At 40.0% G+C, this 18,468-nt stretch overlaps 1 protein-coding gene and 1 long non-coding RNA gene across 2 annotated transcripts in view; both read right to left on the bottom strand.

The window, feature by feature from the left end:
- The window catches only part of BCL2L13 (BCL2 like 13), a 45,343-nt gene extending 27,117 nt beyond the window's left edge, over positions 1-18,226 (bottom strand). Inside the window, exons 1-4 of the mRNA XM_065841067.2 lie at positions 17,973-18,226; positions 12,202-12,392; positions 2,666-2,776; positions 1,561-1,717 (exon numbers count right to left, since the gene is read on the bottom strand). Coding sequence (XP_065697139.2) covers positions 1,561-1,717; positions 2,666-2,776; positions 12,202-12,322 — 389 coding nt within the window. The 5' untranslated portion in view covers positions 12,323-12,392; positions 17,973-18,226. The remainder of the gene's footprint in view (positions 1-1,560; positions 1,718-2,665; positions 2,777-12,201; positions 12,393-17,972) is intronic.
- On the bottom strand, positions 3,708-7,186 carry LOC139827051 (uncharacterized). The gene is made up of 3 exons (XR_011737236.1): positions 6,981-7,186; positions 6,276-6,396; positions 3,708-4,596 (listed from the first exon to the last, which is right to left on the bottom strand). It is a non-coding gene; the product is annotated as an uncharacterized lncRNA (long non-coding RNA).
- Positions 18,227-18,468: the final 242 nt, after the last annotated feature.

The raw sequence follows: 18,468 nt of genomic DNA, 5'->3' as shown, positions 1-18,468 counted from the left end.
GTGTACTTTTTCCCTTGGATGACTCATGGAAAAAGAGACAACCCTTTTCCTCTGTCTGGTCTGATGTTATATGGCACCTTTGCTGTGAAACGCAGGTCAGAGTCATGGAATCGTAAGATGGTTTGGGTTAGAAGGGACCTTTAGAGATCATGGGCAGGACATCTTCCACTATACATCAGGTCGCCCAAATCCTCATCCTACCTGACTTTGAACAGTCAGTTTTGAATTACATTGGTCATAAAAAATCAGCCCATAGTTATTGACTAGGGAGCTAGTTAAGGAATAGATGGGGTAGTTAAGGAATCACAAGAAAGGCTGAGGTTGGAAAGCACTGCTAGAGAACATCCTGTCCAATCTCCCTACTCAAGTCAGGTCTCCTACAGCACCCTGCCCAGGACCATGTCCAGAGAGTTTTTGAGTACCTCTAAGGATGGAGACTCTATAACCCCCCTGTCTCCTACAGCACTCTGCCCAGGACCATGTCCAGAGAGTTTTTGAGTACCTCTAAGGATGGAGACTCTATAACCCCCCTGAGCAACCTGTGCCAGTGCTCAGGCACCAGTAACAAGGTGTTTCCTGATGTTCAGATGAAATGACTTTCAAATTCGGAATCTTCCAGAAGTCTGCCACAAAGGGTGTTACCTTCATGAGGGTATGAGATGCCTCTCCAGTGCATGTATGGGAGGCTTAAGCTCCACACATTGGAAAGTTTATACTAGGCACTGGTATCTAGGTTTCCAGTACTTTGTTGTTTAAACAGTTCATGAACAGCCACACAAACTCTGAAAGAGTAATGCTAGCGATTCTCAGCTTCTTTTGACACATTTTATTTAAACCAATCCATAAAACACAGCCTCAGATAGCTATTTGCTGATGCTGCCTTCATAACTGCATTTATTTAACTGTCCCTAAAGCAGTACCTTCCAACTCCAGCTCTCTACAAATACATCTTGGGGGTCACTCAGACCAGCCAGAAGTAGTTCATGTGGATCCATTAAAATCAATTTACAGCAGAAAAACAAGAGATCACAACAATTTTACCAATTTGCAAAAGACATAAATTAAGATACTAGCCTGTCAAGTACAATGTGCTATTTAAACAATAAGCTTCAACTGGAATGGCACCAAGTTTGGCCCAGGGGCCCACCTTTGCTTCACATGTGTGCCTACATGGTGGTCATAAAGCACATCGCTACCGTCCTACCAGGGAAATTTCACTGAAACTCATTTTAAATAAGGTAAAATAAGTTAATCTGGTTACAGCCAGTTAGCAGCTGCCCACTGTTAATTTCACCAGAACTCGAACTACTTGAATTAGTCTCAAAAAGTTCAATGACAAAAGCTTGGAAGAATTTTAGGTTTAAAATTACTGCAAAGAGCAAATACCACAAAGAAACATTCACACAATACAATGCAAAACAAAAAAAAAGCAGCCAGATAAAGAAACGCTGAAAAAGAATGAAATGCGATTTAAAAATGTATTTCCATCTTTAGAATTTCAGCAGCAGTCAAAATGAAGAAGAAAACATCTTCCCTTTCAAAAGGCAAATGAAAACTCACTTGCTAAGTAAGCTCTGCAGTGCTTTGTGCAGGTGTTCTTTCAATTCCTGGGACACTTTCTCCCCAAGATGAGCCAGGCAGTCTTCTATTGAGCTCTCTGGATTGGCAGGACTGAACACTGGGGAAGTGTGGCAGTCAAATCCTGTAGTGGTAAATGCTGGAAAAAAAAAAAAAAAAGTAAACAAAATAAAATCAAATATTAACAGCCTCAAACTTCTTATCCCACCAGTTAAGATAGTTTACATAAGGGACGAAGATATCACAACTCTACAGTCAAAGCATGCTATGAACCAATTGTAGTAAAATAACCATATTCTGGAAGTAATACTTAGAAGCCATAGATGATTTTGAGCCACATTGCCCCTCCAGCTCTCATTTCACAATCACATTCTAGCCAGGCAAGTTACCTGAATGTGCAACTGTTCTCAATTTTAAGCTGATGCCAAACCTGATGGAGCAGTAAGAGATCTCCTTTTCCATGGTAAAATTTGCCCACACATGGACATACCTGCAGCAGTACTAGAGTATAATTTTTTAAGATAATATTTTGTCCGTATAACCTTTTCCTTCTCAGTTTAAAACTTCTAAGAAAGGTCTACATGGGTGAACATTAACAGATCTAAAGCCTTTCTACTTCAGATTTCCAATTTGCAACACAGTTCCAAAGCAAAGATTGTTTCCAAATCATTCCTTGCTGGGAATCCTATAAAGCCACAACTATAGGTCAAAGCATGTAACAAAAAATAAACCTGATGGAAGTGAGAAATCTGATGGTTTAAGTCCACATTGCCCTGAATGTTAGCTGCTAAGAAATTATTTCACTTCTGTCATCAAGTGGAGTGGCTTAAGGGCTGCTTACTTTTCATTATTTATAGTAGCCTATTAAATATCATTCAGTTGTTTGCCTTGGCTAGATTCCACTGGTCGGAGTGGTAACATTTAACTACTTTACTTCATGTGACAATCTGTAGAAATCCTGCGGGGGAGAGGAGAGTAAAGAGATTCAATGCCTCCAAAAATCTCTTTAACTAGAGTCCCTGTTACAAATTAACCATCATTAAGTGCACAGAGATTATCAATTCAAATGGCAAAATCTGAAGAGCACCTTCCAAGATTTCTTCATCAAGATGTTTTAGCTCCTCCTCGATTTCTATTTTAATCTTCTCCAAAGCCTCTTTTTCCAAAGCATGTTGTGCTGTAAGCTGTTGTTGAGTCCCTAAAAGAAACCAGAAAAAAAATATTCAAATGTAATATTTCAAGTAAGGTAGATAATGGAACATGATATTGGAATACTAACTATAAAGGAATTGAAGGTTAAAGTTCCATTTCAGACAGCAACATAAAAAGTATGATCCCTTAAGGGCACTTATTACAGAAGTTTTACTGTATGAACCGAGAAACACAAACTTCCAGGCCTATTCAAGATAGAATAGGTGCTTTAAATATGAATGTAATAAATCCCAGAGCTGTAAAGCCACAAACAGAATACATAACAGCTTGAAAAACAAACTCATTTTAAAGACCGAAATCAAACCAAGGCACATTAAAAAGTCATTAAAACTAATACAATCATTATCAAACTACACCAAAACAAAGCAGATACAGGCATAAGCTTGGTTTTTACAAAATAACCCAATATAAAATGGACATTGATGACTCAAAAAATCTACAAAAATACTCAGAGCAACTACGTCATGACATCAACGAAGAGTATCAAAATCTATTAACTGTGCATTTTTTCATTGTTCATGAGGAGTCTATGGTCCACAATGAAATAATTTAAGACCTAGCTCACAAGTAACAATAGAGGCAAAGGAACCCAGAGTTGTCAGTCAATTGTGAATTTTCATCTCCTAAGGAATTCTAAATGGCTGCATATCTCCAAAAGTACAGATACTACGGTTTGTGATCACAAATACATATTCTGTGTCCTGACTCAAGATATTTGGTAAAAAAAACGTGTTTCAGTCATAACATTCAGGATCACATAGACCCTCAATCATCTTAATTATTATGCTGTAGCAAAAAAGACACACAAAACTGCTTCCAAACAAGCAAAAGTATTTAAAACATTTGAATCTTAAGGAATTCCCTACTGAATGTCAGCCTTTCCGATATAAGGCCGTATGGCAAGGTAAATACTCAAGTAACTGCTTTATGGATGGGTACTAATGGAAAAACTAGATGTCTACTACAAGTGTTCCAGCTCAAAACTCTTGCTATTATAGTTGGCTGCTTTTTCTTTGGGTTTACTTATCTTTATTTCTTCTATCAGCTTTCAAACATGTCTTCAAATTCCATTCCTAAAGCATACTACAAAAACTGTTCCATTAACTGCTCTCTTATTTTCACCAATCACTGAATCAACAGCCTCCCACTGAAATTTTCTTCTTCCTTTCTTTCAATTCCTAAAAATGTCTTACTTTGAGATAAAATGGATCTCTGCTATATCCACACAAATATAAAAGTTAATTTTGAACCAAGTTATTCCTGAAATAAATGAACAAAATTGACTATAAAACTTCCCCCTTTGCTAAGTAATCCCCCTTCCAGCCATTTTCTTCCCTAAGAAGAAAATTATTAGCCATTATTAGCACTGCACTCTACTGCTTTCAAAAGTATCAGTGATTGGGTTACCCAAATCACATTTTCTTCGCTGTATTATTTCAGAATATTCCCTAGAATTCTTTTCTGGGACTTCATGTTCTCCCATGCCCATAATTTAAACACCATCTCCTGGCTGACCTTCTGATAACATTGCCTATGTCCAGTGTTTCTTGGTCATGCCCTCAAATACTGACCTATCTCACCTTTTCTGCACCTTCGTCAACTGCCTACAACTCTACCTGGGCATCTACACATCATTCCACTCTACAGATATTCTTCACTCGGTTGAATAAAAAGGGGAAGGATTTATATCTGTAATGTTGGTATCATCTGACTTAATTTCTTTCTCATAATTTATACTTCACATCCAATTCTTCAGGTAGGTCCTGCAATCCCCAGTACAGCTTTCTGCCATGTCTTTCTTCATTCCTGTTTTGAAGACACAAAATCATAATTCGGTGGTCTTATGAATGACTACCTATTATCTTTGTTTCATCTCTACTTAATTCTGCTTGAACTTTAAGTGTCATATCATCTTCCCCTTTCCTCCATAATGGACACACAATATTATTGGCTTTCATATCAGAGTGTGTGAAAACCATAAAAGTAACAATACTAGCTAACATACACAGATGTGTGGTAAAGTATACTGTGCATTTTCTGTATTTAAAAAATCACAAGACAATAAGCTTGCAAGGTCTCCTGCCTTGTAAGAATAAGTTAAAAATCCACAGAATCAACCCACTGAATGCATGCTAACGCTTAAAAACTCAGCACTCATTAGGTACCTGTGAGACAAAATCTTTCTAAAGCAATTCACAAGTCAGTGTAAAGTGTCTACATTTATTTATGTTAATAGTTTAAAGGAACAACAGATAGTCGCTTTAATTCCATTTTACTTAACCACATAGTTAAGATCATCATCACCATGTACAGAATAACTTTATTTAGCTTCTTAAAGCCCTTCTCAAACAGTCTCTCTTTGCAACTCTGAATAATAAATTCCAGAGAGGAGCAAACTGTTCCTCCTCCTTTTGGTTAACGAACAGATGCTCACTAATGCCTTGTCAGTCCCTTTAAGGTCACCTCTTTGAACAAACGAACCACTGCTTCACAGTCAAGTGCAACAAGTACGTGCAAGTACAAACGCTTATTTTAACCTGTGCTTCACCCTGTATATGGAAGGCAGAAGGGTATCCAGAAGAGCACCCGTTCTCACGGGACTAATGTGACGATGATCACACATGACAAGCTGTCATACTTGATAATAAGTCACCCGGAAAATGGAAGAAAGAGAAATTCCACTGCTGCCAATGTACAAAAGAGCTGTTTAGATAATCAGTGCTGCAGTCAATGGTTTCCATCTCGTAACACCCACAACTTTGCAGCAGCTGCTGATTCCAATAGCACCTGACTATTCAGTCATGCCAAAACATCAAAAACCTACCCAGACCAGTGACTTTGCACGGTTTATTCCCCTAATTATCAATGGATTTCAGTTTCTGCATCTCCTGTATGCTGATCCCTACCAACAAAAATTGCATCCACTGTTGGAAAACAGCATATTCCAATAGTGAAGGTCCTAAGTGAGCGGTATCTTTTTCTCCATTAGACAACTTCCAAGTCAATTTGCAGATAGGTAGAATAAAACAGTAAAAATAATATTTGAGAACATATTTTCATTGTTAAACAATGCAAATGGTCACACCAGAAATGGTATTTGTAAGGTCCATAAACACTGAATGCTTTCCCGTGCTGAAAAAATGCGTTTGCCTATTACAGACCTTCAGTAAATTCATTCTGAAAGGCCTCTTCCCAAGCCAAAGACACAACAAACCTCTGTGACACAGTCTTTCATGAACAAGTTACTGCATTTTGCTTTCTGTTTATGGAACGAATGTTCCCTTTTGCACATGTGTGTTCTTGTTAAGATTTTGGGGTTTGGGTATTTGGAGGTAACCGGCAAAGTAGAGGAAAACATATTCTCAAAGTCCATCAAACACCACATCACTGACAATCAGTGTTATGACTACTAAATAAATGTAATATTTGAGTAGAACTCCAACAATAAGGTCATTCCATAAGTTTAGTAACAGTATAAGACTAACCCATTCCCCAGGTTGGATCCCAGAAGGATGAGGGATGGGATGTCATCCACCAGAACTAGAGAGCCTGCACATCTGATTCTACAGTGTTTGTGTCAAATTATGGCTAATGAGACAACAGCAACTATAAAGAGAGAATGAAAAGGTGTTAAGCCTTTTTAGTTCAAGTGAATGCAGGATCAATAAAAAAGAAAGCTCTTGATGTTAGAGTGCTCTCATTTTTTTTTCTTTTATGCTTGTTATTTTAATTTACCAATATCTCTGTTTTCAAGTTCTCCTAGATTTCAATATTAACACCTGTATAATCAACATGGACTTAAAAAATTACTTTCAATATGATTCTAGTATTTCTTTAATATTTGACACTTTTTTAAACCGTGAGAATAAGTAAGCGTCTAAAATTTCTGCAAGCACTGAGAAGTGACAAAAATGTAAGCAATCTCTTACAAACGTATTCATCTGTTTCCTTTGATGAAAAGTACATCCGTTATTCCAGCAAACTCCAGAACACAGACTGCCATACATAGATGTAGCCCTTGATTCGAGAAATGTTTAAAATAAGCTCTTTATAAACCGTAAGTAGGCCCAGCTTAAAAGAAACTTAGAAAGTCCGGAATATTAACAATCAAAAAGAGATGAGACACTGCCAACTAGCAGCCAATTATTTTTTTGTGGGCAGAGAAGAGGCTTAATTAAATGGGAACTCACATTCCTGGAGGGACCATTTCTTTCTTCTCAAAGTCACACCTCAAAAAAATTCCTTTCCTTGCCTCTGTTCAGGAAATAACTCCTTCATTACCATGAACTGGACCTGTAACAGTGCACCTTTTCAGCCAAAGTAGGTATGTTTTGCCCTGAGGAAAGTTTCAAAAGAATAAGTTATCATCTAAGCTAAAACCACCTCAAAAACTCCTTCATTTCCTAGACACCAACAGTAGGCACTATGAAGGGTAAGTCAAGATACAGGGATGGAGTATGAAGAAAACCCAGGATATTCTGCAACAGTCATTCCAAGTGTCACCTGACAACAGAAGCTCTGAAAATGACAGGTATCCAACCCATGATGGTCAAAACCATCTAAAAGAGGTACTACTGTTAGATTTGGGATGCCACTAAGGAGCCTGGAGCTCACTCACAATGCGTAAAACCTGACTAGCTCTGCCTATCTATTATAAACGTGCTTCCTGAAATGTAACAGAGGTCACTTCTAACTAAAGCAAGTGAACAAATGTAAACTCCATTTCTTCCAATATCCCAGTTCAACACTGCTCAGCTGTAAGAAATGTGCATGGAAAACTACCAAATTGGCTTGATCATTGAAGACATACAGAACTTCATACAGCAATTCCAAAACAGATAATAAATGGTCAAAAGCACACTGTGCATGGTAACTGGATTGAAGCGCTATGAATAGCATGCACCTCAGGGAAACTGTAAAACTGTCAAGATCTTGTTCACCTCTTGATTAATCTATGCCACCATGCAGTAAGGACATTGATCATAAATCTCGCAGATGCTATGTGAGCTAAGGGATGATTTCAGATTTTTTGTTCTGTTGAGGAAAAAACAGAAAAGTCACTTTTCTTCAGAATCTTCGTTATAGCCAGAGACTCATGGGATGGGGCGAAACCATGGGGAAGTAGATTGAAAAACAGAAATACACTAAAAATTCTGTGATGAAACATAAAGAAGCATTTATAATACAAATATATTTTTTCACAAAATCAAAGTACTTGGACTCATTTAAAAAGTAAGTAGTACTAACAGCTCCAGCAGACTGGAAGCTTCCACAATGATCGTGAACTTCAGTGGAAAAAAATCTACGAATGCCTTCCAGTGTTGATACTTACTTTTTGTGTATGAACCAGTAGTTATAGGTACTACATGAGTTCTGAAATGCTACTAAGAAATCTCTTCACAATCTAATGAACAGAAAAATGAGAGCTTCTACATACATTTTGAATAATTGTATTTACCTGTTCCCTCAAACCACATGAACTTATGCAGATGATATAATGTGTGTTCCATCAGATTTCTCCAAGCAATTTGTACTACTCACCTACCTGAAAGTCTACCAGAAATTAGCAGAATTTACTGCTAACGGACTTGGATTTAAATAAACTGAAGCGGGTGTTATGCTGAATCACTATTCTGCCCAAACTGTAACAGAAGCAATCTTTTAAACTATTCCCCAGTTAAATTTGCTGGATTTTCCTCTGGAGACACTGAAATCTACTACAGAATACTACCATTAAATCCACTACAAAATGCTATAGATCTGTAATGTCAAAAGATGGGTTTGCCCAATAAAATCGTATTTTCTTCAAGAGTCTGAAAAACTGCAGATGATTCTCTCTTCTGTGCCTGCACTGAAAAGCAGCTATTCAAATAAAACTTTCAAGGTGGTAATCAGATGTTCACTTCAAGATCAGCCTTCTTTTCTTGAAGTCAGAAGTGGTTTTAGCTCTTGTAATTGAAGCCATCTTTCTTGCAACACAATCAAGAACCACCAAGACATTCCAAAGGAAATACAGTGAGGTAATTCTCTATGTAACTTGCCTGAGTTGTTACTAAATAACATCCCTTCAAAAACCATCGCTCTCATAAAGCACATTACATCTGCAAAAAATGAGAAGTTTTAACAAATATCTTCAAGATTTTACTCTTATCTGAGGTTTTTGAACAGAAAGACAGAAATCAGAAAAAGAACTCTCTAGTACAAAATAAAAGAAAGGAGAGGTTTGGGGGAGATGCCTGTTAGGGGGAAAGGGAGAATAACGGACAAAATAATTCAATTTCTTGTACCACTTTCAGCAAAGACAAAATAGTACCACCCTTCTGGGATAGATAGCTCTTTTTGGTAATTTTTTTGAGCAAACAGATACATTCCCTACTTTAACTGGAGTGTTGAAGTTTCACTGAAATCTGGGAGACTGCTGTAAGAGGAGATTGAAGGGAGGTACAGAAATACGAACTACACCTAGTGTGCCTTACTTCCCCATGTTCTGGAATGGAAGGAGAGAAGATCCTCCAGTAGGTGATACAAGGGGGCTGTAATGAGGATCCTGTGTGGAACCACCCTCTAGAGAAGTCCATCTATCTCCGATGTCAAAGGAGACAAAGGTGAACGTTACCAGGGCAAACCAAAACTAGTCTTTCTGGAGACACCCCTTATATTGCAATATGACAAAAAACTCAGACAAAGAGTAACGACTTCTTTGGATCTAAGAAAAATAAATGAAGGGAAAGTACCATATACCAGACTTGATACCTCATGTGAATGAAACATTTAAAATAGAGAAGCATTCTGCAACTAAATTAGAAACAGGCAGTAGCCAAAATCACTGCCTCATGTTGTTTCCCATGAAAGGTCTGTCAGCACAATAACCAAATTAAAGCAAAACAAGATTAAGTGGCAGGTGCTTTGTATCAGAATCCTCTCAATTCATAAATTAACAGTGTTCAGCCATAGAGAGTAGAAAGACTACTGCCCAGCATTTTAAAGTATCACAAAAATAATCAGTGAATACTGTATCAATGGTTCACGACACAGCTTGAAAAACACACTGATGTAATTTCATCCTGTTATTTATTCCTTAGACGGTTTCCTTACAAAAAACAGAAGTTTCCTCTTCACGATGGGATTCTACACAACTACTCATTTTCATTTACTGGTTTTCACGTCTTTTTCTGTTCTAACCAGGTTTCTCATTCCACACTTGTTCCTGTAATACATAGCTTCCTTCCAGCAGCCCATTAGGCAGTGCAGGTAACATCCATTATGGGCTGCCGCTTCTCCTGCTGTCTCCCTAGGGGAGACTATATTAATAGAGCATATAGAGCAGAGTGCTTTGGTACAGCTCTCCACAAGCAGGCATTGGCCACGTGCCAAACAAAGACATACAAAATGTATGTAACTGCTTCACATTCAAACAAGATGCACTGCGACACAAATACACAGGTGTTACCACACATATCCTGGGGGAGTGCAGCTGAAACAACTGTTCAACTACAAGCAATGAGAAAAGAAGTAGGAGAAAGGATCTTTTAAAAAGTGACTGTCAGACAAAAGCTGTTGGAAGCATGGAACGCAGAAAGGCAACAAGAAAAGTGAGAAAGGCAAGAATGAAAAAATCCTGCAGAAGGAAGATAAGGTTTTGCACTTCATTCAATAACAGCCTGAAGTCCATCCAAGGTTTTACAAAACAGAGTGATAAACAGCATGGCAGATTAAAAGTAAGGCAAAATTATTTTATCCAGAGTCTTTGATCAAAAAGCAGTAAAAACACTGAAAGAGAAATCTAATTACAATGAAAGACAACCAGGGGAGGAGAAGTTGTTCACCATCTGATTTTGGGAGCAAAGGTGGGGGAAATGTAAAATTTCTTGTTTAGAAGGCAAGGTTTATAGCAATGAGGATAAAAGAACAGATTTGGAAAGTCTCAATGCTTCAGAGCATTTTAATAGCAAATGTAACTACAGCCTTCTGCCATGCAAGCTAACATATCTAAATAATATCTGAAAAGTACTCCCAACAGTTATTTTTAATCAGAAGCTTAACAATCCTCTTAACTGAATACAAAAATATCATTGAAGCATTTGTTGCTTCTTCTTTATACAGTTGAAAGGTTTCCCCTCAACTTTCAAATATTTCAAAGGTAACTACAGCCAAATTACAAAAAAAAGCTTGAAGGCTAACGGTTTCCTTTCTGAATCTTGCATTTACAGAACAGAGCAAGACTCTTCCACATTGTAGCTTTGTATTTACTCACTACATTTCCAGTTACAGCCCAGTTATCCCAGATGGGATATTCAGAATGATACATTATTGCTAAAAAAAGCACATTTTTCAACAAAAGGTTTTATGAAACAGCACTAAGGTGCTCCTTTCATGGACCACAGATGCAATCAAAGTGGAAGTAAAAGACAGACCTTAAATGTACTAAGATTAATTTTCTAAACTATATATAACATAACCCGCATATGCTATATCCTTTAGTGACAAACTGATAAAATTATTTGTCATAACTTTGACGCTATCATTTCTTTCCAGGAATTTCTCATTTCATGACAGGTAAGTTCAGTAAATGACAGAGTAACCATTCGTAAATGCTTGTTCAAAAAATAAAAGATTCTGAAGACTGTCTGTCTTTTTTGATATGCCTTTAATCAGAATAAGTTCTGAATCACAGGAACTAGTAGTGACTGAAACGTCGTTAAGAACTGACACGCCACCAAAACAATCTAGACAAATGACACTGTTTAAGTGCTTGCCACCACAAAATAAAGGAAGTTTTACTACTTAGGTTTATGTGATACACTATCAAACTTCTTTCATTCTTCCTCCAATTTATTTATTTAACCTTCTATGTGCACAAACCCGTTCTGGAAGAACCATCTGACTCTATCTGCCTCCATGCAGTCCTTGACTTCTTAAAAATAAATAAATAAATAGATGCAGCACAAGCCAGGTTAAGCCTGCACTACCATTGACTGACAACAACAGAAGCATCAGAGGGTACATGACATTGCTCAAGTCATCACTCTGAGTTTATGCCAGTAAACACTACCTCATCCCTGCTTGCTTCCACTCACTTCCCAAAAAAAAGCAAGCATGGGCTCGAATTCTCAAGATGGCTCAATGAAGACAATATATTTTCATCCCTGAAGACAATATATATTCATCCCTCCTAACCTTAAGACAGCCACTAAAACCACTTATTTGCTTCATAAACACGAGCTCAAATTAAAACATTAATCTAAACACAAACAGCTTTGTTTCCATCAGCATCTCTTCCCATTATTTTAAATTAAAAAAATAAGAGATGCGTTACACTGATCAGGCTACATTCTGAATCCAATAGTTACATAACTAATTGCAAAAACATTTGCATATGTAAATAAGTACAGATGAATATACAAATATTACCTTGAGTTGAAGGAAGAGGATGCTCCTGTGGCTTCTCTTGTGATAAAAGTCCCAGGTAGCTGAGAACTACGTATTTTGTTTCATAGTGAAATCCTACAGGCACAGCAGTAGTGGACGCCATCAGGTTGGCTTGCAATGCAGCGGGGCTTTTATGGGGGCACGTAGGGTTTTCTCTGGGTAACTGAGGAAGACTGTAAGGAAAGAATAGAGTGTTCTGTTTGTTTGTTTGTTTGGTTTTTTTTATAAGGCTGCAATAGGTCATGAACTCATACATAACAAAGAATTATGTAACAATCCTGAAGTAATATCCAGGTTTTTGCCCTGATATCCTATGCATTCTTATTTTAATAAGAACCATGCAAAGTAAGACCAAGTGCCCCCAGTCCAGCACCCTGTCTGCTTGCTGGCAGCGGTGGCGTTTCTCACTGCTTGGTGTATGTACTCACTCATTGAAGCAAACTGAACAGTTCCTCACCACATGTCCACTTCCTTATGCCTCCCAACTTGACCATGCACAAAAATAGACATGTATTCATGCAAAGAGTTTTTGAGGGATTCTGAAGACTCAGTTAACTACACTTTGAGGTAAAAAGCCAGGTTCTGAGGAGTCTCTCTTGCCCTAAGCCCCTGATTAGTATTTTCTCAATACTCTGCTTTTTCAGGTTCTCTGTTATGATGCCTAAAAATTGTAATGAAGAAAAAGTCTCCATAATCACCTCAAATTCATTTTACTGTTCCAATAGCAATAGAAAACATATGGTCAACAGAGGAAATTCCACATTCATTATAGGGACTGGGAGAACAGATGGTTGAGTGTCCTGGATTTCTCACTCAAACATTAATACAACAACAGAAATCCACACCTAATGGCACCATCCAGCCAAAGAACTTCCCTGTTTTACTCTAATTGTTTTGTTTCTTTTTTTGAAATATCCAAATAAGAACTGCAGGGAAAACTAAGGTAGAGAGAAATTAAAAACAGCCATAAAGGACAATGTAAAAAGAAAAAAGTCTCAAAAAACAACATGAGAGTGGAGAAAAAGCCATACAACAGATTGAAAGGAAGCTTCAGATTAATCAATAAGTTTTAGCTCTTTATACTAGGAATAGTCTGGATAATTACTTCCAACATGCTACCAACTTGATGAACCAAATAATTATACTTTATAGGGCTTTAAGATAAACTCTCAAAACTAAGTTCTCCATCACTTCAAAGAGTCGTTCCCAAACAAGTAGTAGCCCACTCTTGGCCATCAGAATGGTTATCGAAATGAAAGGCACACAAAAATTTCATGCTACAGAACAGCTACTTAACAGATACCGAAGGAGCTAGACAATTTACTAGTGTGAGACTGCAATTACATTCAGAAGCAAAATTTAAATGAAGATTAACATTTAAAGCAGTTAGAATGAGCAAAATGTTATACACAGAACAGAAGCTGGAACATCTCAAGAGAGCTCCCAATTACACTAGAAAAGCCTTGAAATTAAGAGAGAGAACTCTGTTCCCAAACCAAGCACAATGTGCAAATGAAACCTCAAGATTAATAATAATAAACGAGTAAGCAAAACAAAAGCATTCACATATCCAGCTATGCAAAATGTCTGAACTAAATTCTAATCCCCCTCCTTCCTGAAATGGAATTCGGATGAACAGCGGTACAACTGGTTACTGAGGATAAACAGAACTCTAACTGTGCTGTGGCATGGTAACTGTGTAGGTAGTTTGGCAAAGAAAAATTTATCCATCAAACTAAAAGCTGCAAGAGGAAAAGAGTTGGTGTAAAATTGGCTAAGCATTCTTTCTTTAATCTTTACAACTCTAGCTTCTGAAACTCATTCAGTATTGAAAACAGAAGAGAATTCTTTCCTGAAAACTACACTCTGGAAGTCCTTCCTCTTCCCATGTATTTCAAAATGCATTAAATACTTTACCAGATAGATTTGATGAGTCTTTGCTACAACTTGAACCAAAGTAGTGATTTATCTAAGACGAAAACAGCGTCAAAACTCTGAGGCAACACCCATCCCTTTTCCCTTGGAGCAGTAATGCTACATTCATGTTTCCTCTTCCATCCCAGAGTGCTCTACAGGCAACATATCATGCTTCAGAAATGTAAGAAATTATAGCAGAGGGTAAGAGCAGCTTTTGCACAATACACAATTATCCTTCAGCCACTGCCATAAACTGAGACTTTGGTAAAGCAGGGAGATTTGGAAAAAAAAAAATAACTGCTCAGAAGACTTTAGGTTCCTTTAACAATAGATGTACTCTTCAGATCAGCTTCCCAGATGCCATCACAACATCACATGTTCACATCACCAGGTGTGAAAGATGCCATTCACCAAAAAGCAAAAGCTCCCCAGCATGTTTCAGTTCTGGTTAGTTCAGTAGAGATCCGCAGTACTGAAACCAATACACTTCTTGCGACACCTACACAGCGAGCGGAAGCCCTTCCAGACAACCCAAACTGATCTGTCCTGAAATAATAAGTCTGACAGATGGTCCAGAGACATCTAGACACTACACTGAAGAGCCAAGAGCAGGTCTGAATATATAACAAAGATAATTCTTCAAAATATAATTCCAAATCAATGCAGAAAACAACAGTCCATCAAAACAAGCGTAAGAATTCACAAAAAATTCATCCTGCTTAACTCAGCACCTCTAAAGGGAGGAGGATTAAAAAAAAAAAAAAAAAAGAGAATCATACCACAGCTTATTTAAATAGTGGTCAATGTTTCTCTGGGAAAAGAACGAAGAAAAAAAACTTTGGAAGAAAAAAGTAATCACTTTGGTCAATATATTCTGAGAGGTAGTTGTAGTTGTTTCATTCTGAAATGAGAAGGGAGACTTAAGAACTTGAATTGAAGACATGTCTTCAGTTTCACATAAAATAATGTCCAACTGGAAATGTATTTCAGAATCACTGGTCCTCCTTTGAGGGAAGCCTACAGCAGAGCAACTGAATTACTCATTTTTAATTGTGAATGACCATTTTTGTTTACAAAAAGAAAGACAGAAATACTGACTCAGATACTGTAAATATCTCAGAAAAGGCCATTTTTTTCAGGAATGAGTGGGATTTAAAAAAGGACATGCAGCTTGAGAGACCAGATCTGAGGAAGGAGAGCTTTTTGCTGCAGGAACCAAATGGAAGAGAGTCCAGAAACTATCCAAGACAATAAGACAAAGGTTTGCATGGGAGATGCAATGGAGCAGAGGAAATAAGGCACTATACAGAACGTGTAAACCCCAATACAAGAGCAAGAAGGTTACACCTGGTGCAACAGATTCATTGCAAGAATACTGCCTCTTAAAAAGCTAAAGAGATCTAAATTATTACCAATTACTCCCTACAAAAAGTTCACTCTTTCTCAATTCCTGTACCCTTGGGAGAATTAAAGGCTACACCTGCTGAAGCTTACTTAGCTTGCTACTCCTCCAACCCTGCTGTCACCTGCTTCATGTGGGCTGAGCTGCTCAACCAACCTGAGAGCAAGAGTTCCAATCAGACTGACATTTCCTCATGCAATTTGTCACATCCTAATCCACAACAGAGTTATATGTCAGATAATGGGCAGCGCAATTCTACCAATTCTACTAGGTGAATATAATCACCTAGTGACAAGGCTCTGCTATGTTTTAGTCCTTACCTGCCAAATCCTAGCAGGCATCAAGCTACGTTTACCACGCATCATTCAAAAGACAAAATGCAACAGCATTATGATACTGCAAGAACAGTTCACCAGCTGCCACTAAGATCTACTGCACATCTATTCAACTGCAGTGGGTCAGACTTGCCTTTTGCATTTAGAGCTGTAGCCTAATATTTTGTTGCATGTTTACAAACAAAACCATAGGTGATCAATATCACTACCGATTTCTAATGCAATTAAACCACAGGTCCAGACGCAATAGCAGAATCATGGATTGCCTTCTTTTTACAATTAACACTATCACCATGACCATAGTTAAATTTCACTTGAAAACAGAGTCAATCTAGGTCGGGATGCAGCTCCCAGCTATAGCCCAGGTTACCAAGCCTCACTTACCAGCTACTAACTTAATCACCTTAGACCGCCGCTCTAGCAGAATGTTTCTGCTGCTGAGAATTATTTCAAAGTACGCGTGGCCTCAGTCAGCAAGTGTTCACCCAAGCACAGACAGGGAGATTTAGTAAGGCGATGAAACAGAAGCACCGGAGTTCAAATAATTTTTAGGGCAGCATGCCACCGATACATTCACAGGTTTATGTCATCCTCCTGGTACCCATGTCTGCACCAGGTAACCACTCTCAGTTCACTCTGATCTATAGCCTTACATTTGTCTGGCACCCTTTATCCAAACATACCAAATTCCAAAAAGTTGCAGGTCTACAAAACCACACCCCGCAGCAACAAGATGGAAAATATTCAAGCACTGTGCAACCTTACCAGAAGGCTTGTGTGGGGATTTTGGATGAGACTTGCATGTATGGACTAGTTTAACCTTGTAGCAGTTTGTCTCTGAAAACACTTCACGTAACAAGTAGGGCTTTTCAAAGAACCCAATCAGGTTGGAAGATAATTCTTCAGAGTACTTTTCCAACAATATGTATGGTATGACTAAGAGACTGTTCTAAATAAACAGAGAACTACTGAGTTCAAACATGTCAATTCATACTGGATATGAATCAATATTGCATCCATTACTGATCCTCTAGTGGCATTTAATGGATAGAAATACTGGAAAATATGATAGTAATTTATCTGGGCAGTGGTTTTAGTTGACCTTATAGGGAAATGTAATTAAGCGAGCATTCTAAACAAATGGGTTTTCTTTTAGGAAGAAAAACAAAAACTGTATGAGTTATCTACTATAAAGGTTCCCAATGTTTTCCAGCTTTAAACTATCTTACCACAATATTAAATCATTACAAACCCAGCTTTCATTAACAAGCTTTCATTCACTTTATTTTTTTAACTTGCCAAGTGCTACTTGGATTTGAAAGGGAACAAGAGAGCAAAACAGGGAAACCAGATGCCCTGGGCTCGGTCTGAGTTTTCAACAGCATCAGACAAACACAGCAGAGCTAGAGCAGCCTGCGAGAGGACAGCGTAAGCTACTCAGTTACTACGGCGATGAATGAGATACTTATATCCGGGCAGGGAGCAAAGAGCCGGGATGAGTCAGCCGGCGGGGTCTGCGCTGGAGGCATGGCCCACGCGTTACAGCGGCAGGTGTGGGCGGGCGGGCAAGGCCGCAACCCCTGCAGCGGAGCAGCCGCCGGCTTTCCTTACCGCCGGCTTTCCTTACCGCCGCCTTTCGGGTACTGCCGGGGGGGACGGAGGGGACCCAATCCGGCCTCCCCGCAGCCCGCGGAGGACGGACGCGCCGGAGGCTCCGCCGCCATCCCCCCCAGGGCTGCCCTGAGCGCGGAGGGACGCGCCCTTCAGCCGCAGGTCGCGGCGGGGGGGTACAACGGGAGCCGAGGGCGTGGCCCCACGGCGCCCCGCCCCCGCGGGGGAAGTTCCGCGGCCACGGACCCCGCGGCGAGCTGCCGCCTCCCCCCTCCGCTCACAGACAACGCGGGGAGGGGGACGGGCACGAGGACGGCGCGGCCGTTAGGCAGTTCGGCGGCCGCGCGCGCGCGCGCGCGCCTCCCCTCCCCGCTCCCCCCTCACCTCAGTCCCGGCCGGCGGAGGCGCCAGGGGCAGACAAACAAACAAACAAATAAATAAATAAATGAACAGACAAACCGCCCGCCCGATCCCACCCCCCTCCTCACCTGCGAGCGCCGCGGGGACCGGGGAGGAGGAGGGGGCGGGCAGGCCGGGCGAGGAGCGGCACCGCTCCCGGTCGGACCGCCGGTGGGGGGGGGAGGGGGGAGGAGGTGATGGTGGGGGCGCGCGCGCGCGCGCGCCAAGGGGTGCGAGCTCTGCCCTAATTTGCCGCCGCCGCCGCCGCCATGATGGAGGGGCGGGGATGAGGGAACGGCGGGGCGGGCAGCACGTCACGGCAGGCAGCACGTCACGACAGCTCGTGTCGCGCGTCACGGGCCCGCTCCGCAGGGCGGGGCCTGGCGGGACGGTCTCTCTTTCCACGTGACTTCCCGAGGGGGCGGAAAGAGGCGCGGCCAGCACTTCCGCATAGGTAGCCGCTATGGAGGCGGGAGCGAGAGCCGGCGGGGAAAGCTCATCTCGTGGGGTGGGAACCGGCCCCAACGGATTTCCCGCGCTCAGAGGCACACATAGAAAAGGGAGATGCAACCAGAGAATTAGCGC

The sequence above is a fragment of the Patagioenas fasciata genome, chromosome 1 (assembly GCF_037038585.1).
Source record: "Patagioenas fasciata isolate bPatFas1 chromosome 1, bPatFas1.hap1, whole genome shotgun sequence".
Taxonomy (NCBI): Eukaryota; Metazoa; Chordata; class Aves; order Columbiformes; family Columbidae; genus Patagioenas; species Patagioenas fasciata.
The sequence above is the reverse complement of the archived record's forward strand: the minus strand, read 5'-3'. Positions and strand labels throughout refer to the sequence as shown.